Raw genomic sequence first — 6,443 nt, forward strand, 5'->3', positions numbered from 1 at the left:
TTCTGCATGAAACAGTTGGGCCAGGGATCAAGGCGAGCATTCCATAAGGAATATTGATTAAAAATGGCCTGAATCAAGGTAGTGATTTGGCCCTTCAGAATTTTAAGTTTTTTTATTTTTTAAGGCAAATGTTCCCAATGAGTTCTGAAGGCCAGTGGCCATCCTCCCAAGGTCGATGGGCGTGCAGTTGCTTTTACAATGTGCAGAAGGCTTAGCTTTGACTCTACTCATTCTGGTCTACATTGGTTACTGTCGCTTTAATATGTTTACTATAAACACGACCAAAACCGAAGTTGTGTACTTCAGAAGAAAGAAAAGCAACTTAATTTGGAACCTAGCAAATAGTAAATTGACACACGGAAAAAAAAACGATAAATACTTAGTGCTGCTTGAGACGAACCTGAAATGGAAGGAGCGTCAGAACACAACATTTAAAAGGCAGTTGCGGCCACCAGTGGTTCCTATCAGTTCAATCGTAGCTTTGGAGGGATCCGGCCGCAGCCTGAGGTGATTGCCTTTGCCCTGAAAGTTCTTCACATTGTTGCTTGTGGCGCAGCTCTGCTGGTCTTGGAAACAGGGACACAGTCCCAAGAATCGGAAAGGAATGTGCTTTAAAGCCTCTTGCAATCCCATCGCGGGCCAAGACCTGAAGGCTGGAGCTAGGTATCCGTTTCAATGAAAGCCAGACATTGTCGCGGCAGTCCTGTGTCCAGGAGTTTATTTCAATCTAAAAGAACTTCGTGATGAAATCAAGAAGCTGAGCGCAGCGCCTGCTCTACAAATGCAGTGTTCATTTCTGCTATCAACTTATTATTTAAAGGAATCATGTACCTTATTCTAAATGAATTGGAGGAGCAATGGTCTCCGCGTCATTCTCGACTGACCAAGCCTGCCTTTTGGTGAAAAGCTTTGAGCCGTCTTTGTAAATATAATACCCAGAGTGGTGTCTCAACTTGAACACTAACCGCTGCTTGTTCAGCCGCGAAATGAAGACTTGGGCAAATGCCGGCCGATAAGACTTTGTGGGTAAAAAACTGCCATGTGTTTAAAAAAAGAAATCAAGCTTTATAAGTAAAAAAAAAAAATCCAGGTGGACTTACCCAATCGCTGTTACTTCATCTGCCTTATAGGACAGAGTGAAAACGGTGCCCAAGTTCAATTGGCAGACTGTAGATAAAGCCTTTGAGGTGGTTCATGGAATGAAGAATTGACAGTGTGCAGTTCGAATTGGAATGTTTTATAAAAATGCAGTAAATTGTCTTGTAAATGTTTCATGTATTTTTAAAAAGCCTGGATGATCGCTCTGAACTTCGGTGGTTGATTTGGACAATAGTGTCCATTTATGCCGTTTTTGAATCTCAGCGGTGGGGTTTCTGCATCGGTGCAGGTTGGATGTGTGTTAGTGCTTTGGGTCACGCGTGTGGTTTGTGTACTGGTGGTTAACTCAGATAGGTGAAGGGAGCTTAGCTACAGGAGAGGGGGCAGTGACGCAACTCATGGTAGTGTTCTGCACACTGTGGGTATACAAATGACAGACACTTCACTTCCCCATGCACTGCTGAGGGAGGGAGGGAGGGGGTGGTACATTTTTGCTGCTATCTGCACAGCATGTGTACAGATAAACCTTTGCTTCTGTGCACTAATGTGAGACGGAGCGAGTGGTACTTCTCTTATGCAATAGATGGTAGGCTGCATGTTTTCCTGCATCACCGCGGGAGGGAGGATACGGTAGATGTGTTGTTGCTTTCTGCACGATGTGCATACAGATGGAAGGCTGCATGTTTCCATGCATCGCCGTGAGAGGAAGGAGATGATAGGTGCAATCTACACAACATGCATACAAATGGTAGGCCGCATGTTTCCCTGCATTGCTGTGGTAGGAAGGAGACACTAAAGGTGTTTGGGATGTCTACACAACATGCATAGAGATGATAGGCTGTATGTTTCCCTGCATTGCTGAGGTAGGGAGGAGACGGTAAAGGTGTTTGTGATGTCTACACAACATGCATAGAGATGGTAGGCCGCATGTTTCCCTGCATTGCTGTGGTAGGAAGGAGACAGTAAAGGTTTGTGATGTCTACACAACATGCATACAGATGGTAGGCCGCATGTTTCCCTGCATTGCTATGGTAGGGAGGAGACGGTAAAGGTTTGTGATGTCTACACAACATGCATACAGATGGTAGGCCACATGTTTCCCTGCATTCCTGAGGTAGGGAGGAGACAGTAAAGGTGTTTGTGCTATCTACACAACATGCATAGAGATGGTAGGCCGCATGGTTCCCTGCATTGCTGTGGTAGGGAGGAGACGGTAAAGGTGTTTGTGATGTCTACACAACATGTATAGAGATGGTAGTCCACATGTTTCCCTGCATTGCATTGGGGCTGTCTGCATGACGTGTACACACTTGCAGGATCTTTGTTTTGTTCCGCCTTGCAAAGCTTCTAACACTCCTTCTCCCTGCAGCATTCCATGATGTACTTCTTCCATCACTACGAGCTCCCGGCCATCCTGCAGCAGATCCGTATCCAGGAGATGTTATTGCAGAACCAGCAGGCGGGACAGGCCCCAGGCCAGCAGACCATGCTGCAGGACAACCTGAACAACAACACCACTGCCGCAACCAGCCGACCAGCCACATCCTCTTCCTCTGCTGAAAGAAGCAGCCTGCCTGCACAAGGCCAGAGCCCAGGAGCCGCAGGGACAGCCAGCATGGACTCGTTGGGGTCTGATCTGAGCAGCACACTCTTGCAGCTTGTGGGTGATGTCCCAGGAAACGAGAGTCCGCAGGAGGCATCTGTGGCTGCTGGGCCCACCACCTTTGCTGCCTGCATTAGTGTCATTGGTGACCACCTGGATGCTGCACTTAACTCTGTTACGTTTGAGGTGGCGCCTTCCCCGGCTGTGAGCTTGTCTCTAACGAGTGACCCCCAAAGCACAGCGGGAGGGCCAGGTGGGCACACTGCCTTCGCTGACAGACCACCTATGCACCTGGACCCAAACCCCTCCCCCTCCCAATCAGCACAGTCCACAAGTGTCCCTGCCTTCAGCAAGGCAGCCCCTACCATGGCGGACTTTAGCACAGAAACCTCTGAGGACATCCACAGTGGGACGGACACAACCGAGCAAGTGGAGGCCGCCACGCAGGAGCGCGCCTACCTCTTCAGCCAAACCGTGGCCAGCGGGCCGTGCTGAGCTTGGCCTGGGGGGCGGGAGGACTCTGGGTGAGTGGACCATCCACCAGTTACCATTGCTTCTTCATTCATTTCTCCTCAATGTTTTCTTTTTCCCTATAAAGCATCAAGGGAAAAACAAGGTAGCTTTTGGAGCTCAGACCCCTCCAGGCATGAAAATGCTCTCATTCAGGAGCCCACTGGAAGCGTCTGGAACCTTTCCAAGTCACATTAGTAAACAAACCGACCCTTCTCTATTGACCCCATCTGTGGCCGGGTTCAAAGATGGGAGCTGCGGATGAGCCCATTCTTTTGAGATATGTAAGGGTGGGTAGTTTTTTTTTTTTTTAATAGAACACCTAAGAAGCTTGGCAATTATAATTTCATATAAAAGCAGGAAGAAAAACTCTTTACCCCTCTACTATCCCATTCATCCCTCCATTGTGCAGAGTTTGAGAGTTAAGCCTTTGTTGGTAGTTTGGAATTGAATGTTACTCCCTGAAAGGACAAAGTGGAGGACTTGCCTCCTAGAGGGCAGTAGAGTCCATTCCACGCCTAGAGGGGGTGAAGCCAGACTAGTACTGCACGTGTTTGCAGGGATAGGGCATGGAAAGATTTGGGGTGACAGTTTCAGATTCAAATGCATGAATGTTCTGAAGATTGGTGAGGCTGGGTGAGTCAAGGGCACCAGTGTGAGGGCAAAACTGACCTGGGAAGGGATGGCAAAACGGACCTGGGTATTGTCAAAGTTGGCAGATGAGCAAGAGTGGAGAAGGTGAGGCGCAGGGCGTACGATTAAGTGATCAGAAAAATGGGTCCTCTATATAAAAGGAGGCTGACCATGCCTACCTGGTGCATTTCCATTGTGGCCCTTCCTTTTGAGAGCGCAGCCCTTTTTACTGTGTCCTCATATGGCACAGTGGGGGCGGTGTCTATTAGCACATTTGCTTATGTAGTAGATACTTTTACTGAGTTTAGTAAAAAAAAAAGTGTGTCCCTTTGTCCATGGTTGGGAACTACTTTAGGAGTGCAGACAGCCTGGGCAGCTTCCTTGCTGGAGCTCACCGGTCATAGGAGCTTGTCCTTCTAATGTAGTGATCCTAGGAACTTTGAGGAACCGGCAGTGCGAATGTAGAAAGTGTTCAAGGAATCTCATCAGAAGAGCCCTCGCTGTAGTAATCTAAACCAAGAATGAATCTGTGTAAAGTGGGACATCCGTGAACAGGAGCTTGTTTTGTGAATACAATGAGCTTAGACCTGTGTGCGAAGTTCTGGCCACAGGAGCGTACTCTGGGAATTTAGGGTGCCGTACGTGGCATTTAAACAGTGGCTTCTCCACCATGTCCTTATCCCGAAAGAGTGGACTCCTTGTGGTGAGGGAGGGTCAGGATCTTCTGGGGATTCTTCACTCTTTGCAGACTCCTTTGTGGTGAATGTGTCCTTTGGCTGTCGGCAGGCGTTCTTAACACCTTACTGAAGAGATTGCCATTTATATGCAGTAAATCGCTCTTCCCACCTCAGACTGGTAGTCATAAGGCAGCACCTCTTTGATCACCACCCAGTGTCTTCTGGCAGAACTCGAACCTCGCAGAGGAGTATCCTTTACAGTTCTTGGCTCCTGCAGAAATCTGCTTAGAATGAGGCCTGCACTTGGATGCTACGTGTCTTGGCGAGAGCAGAATAGACTTTCCAGTCCTGAGATATTCTGGTGGTAGGTGGATGTTGACTGGGTTACTCATGAGAAGCCAGACCGTTCATGCAGCCCAGTTTGTACGGTTCATTGGAGCTCTGACTCACCAGGGTCTTTGTTGTGTCCTGGTTACCTCTTGAGGGTGCAGGTTTCTGGGGAGGCTTTGCTAATTTACACCCATCTGGTCGGGTGAACGCACCTGTAGCTAGGGGGCTCCCACAGTTCTACCTAATGAATGTTAAGATGACGAATGAGGTGTAAAAACTCGTACCAACCTGTTTTATTTACAGTGGGGTCTACTTGAGGGGTAAAGAGCTTTTTGTGCATTAGCACAGCTGTTTTAGATTTAAATAGTAGCTGGTGAGGCCTCTTTGCTGACGCAGCTGGCTTTCGGGCGAGTCTTGCCGGCACAAATACTAGCTGCACTATTGCCCAGCCTTGTTTGTTAAACATTGATGCTGGTCTAGTCTTCAGGGAGGAGTGTGTCTGTTGGTCTCTGTGTGGGCTCGCTGGTCTCTGTGTGGGCTCGCTGGTCCTCATGGACTTAGGATCAGTGGTCCTGAGGGCATGGATTACATCATCTCAGGGAAGAGTAGACTGCTCCCGGCTCCCATCCCCAGGTCAATTCCCTGAGCCTTCACTTCTTTAATCCCAGAATTCCTTGGGGGAAGTTTGAAGGTATCCTTGTGTGTGACGGCTCAGCATTTTTTCTATAGTACAGCATATCCAGTCCACAAGGAAGAGTTTTTTTTTTTTTTTAGACCGAGAGCAAGTCTCTCCTGGAGACCTGACTGGTTGTTTGGCGATCTTTGAACTTAGGAGATCTGGGGCGGGGGGGCTGAGCCCCTGATTTGGCGCAGAGTTTTATGGAAAAGAAATCAACTAAAAGACTAATTTGCATACAAATATAGAGCAAGAGTTTCTTTCCATTCTATTTAATTGTAATGTACAAAAAATAAAAGCAAATTGTGTTTGTAAATATGTCAATAAATATAATGTGATGGATACGTGCCTGAGCTCCTTGTGTTAGTGAAGAGTAACTGAGGTCATTGAATGCATCGAGATCTTCTGTGTACTTTTTGTCTGTTGCTCACGTCTTTCTCACTGGATCCTTCGATTGTCTGATATATCTAGGTTTAGTCTCCACACTCTGGTGAAAGTCATCACAAAGTCTAAAATGTCAACAGGTCTGCTTTGTGCCGCACCCTGGGGAATTCCCACTTATTGATTGGGATATGCTCAAGTAAGGCCGGCTGTCCCATAGAGAGACACTGGGAAGTGATCCTAATATATGCAGCATGTGGACCTCCTTTTCACAGCTCAGTGTCATATCCTGCTTAACAGATCCGTTGAGACACATGGGGTATGCTTGAAAGGGGGGGAGGACAGGATGGCAAGACACATTGGGTACGCTTGAAAGGGGGAGGAAAGGATGCCAAGACAATGCTTTTGTATCTACTGTCTGGTTTCTGGAGCACCCAGCTTTTGTCTACCAGACCTTGGTCTCTGGGTTTGGTGTGGGTACAATACCTGACTCAAACTGGATTTTAGTGTTAGATGTGGGAGGACACTAGGATTA

The 6,443-nt window shown here is 47.7% G+C and overlaps 1 protein-coding gene across 2 annotated transcripts in view; it reads left to right on the plus strand.

Annotated features, from left to right (window-relative positions):
• The window catches only part of TMEM259 (transmembrane protein 259), a 157,469-nt gene extending 151,600 nt beyond the window's left edge, over positions 1-5,869 (plus strand). For both annotated transcript variants that reach the window (XM_085638493.1, XM_085638492.1), the window contains exon 11: positions 2,468-5,869. In XM_085638493.1, coding sequence (XP_085494619.1) covers positions 2,468-3,196 — 729 coding nt within the window. In that variant the 3' untranslated portion in view covers positions 3,197-5,869. The remainder of the gene's footprint in view (positions 1-2,467) is intronic.
• Positions 5,870-6,443: the final 574 nt, after the last annotated feature.

This window comes from Triturus cristatus, chromosome 12 (assembly GCF_964204655.1).
Source record: "Triturus cristatus chromosome 12, aTriCri1.1, whole genome shotgun sequence".
NCBI classification, from domain to species: domain Eukaryota; kingdom Metazoa; phylum Chordata; class Amphibia; order Caudata; family Salamandridae; genus Triturus; species Triturus cristatus.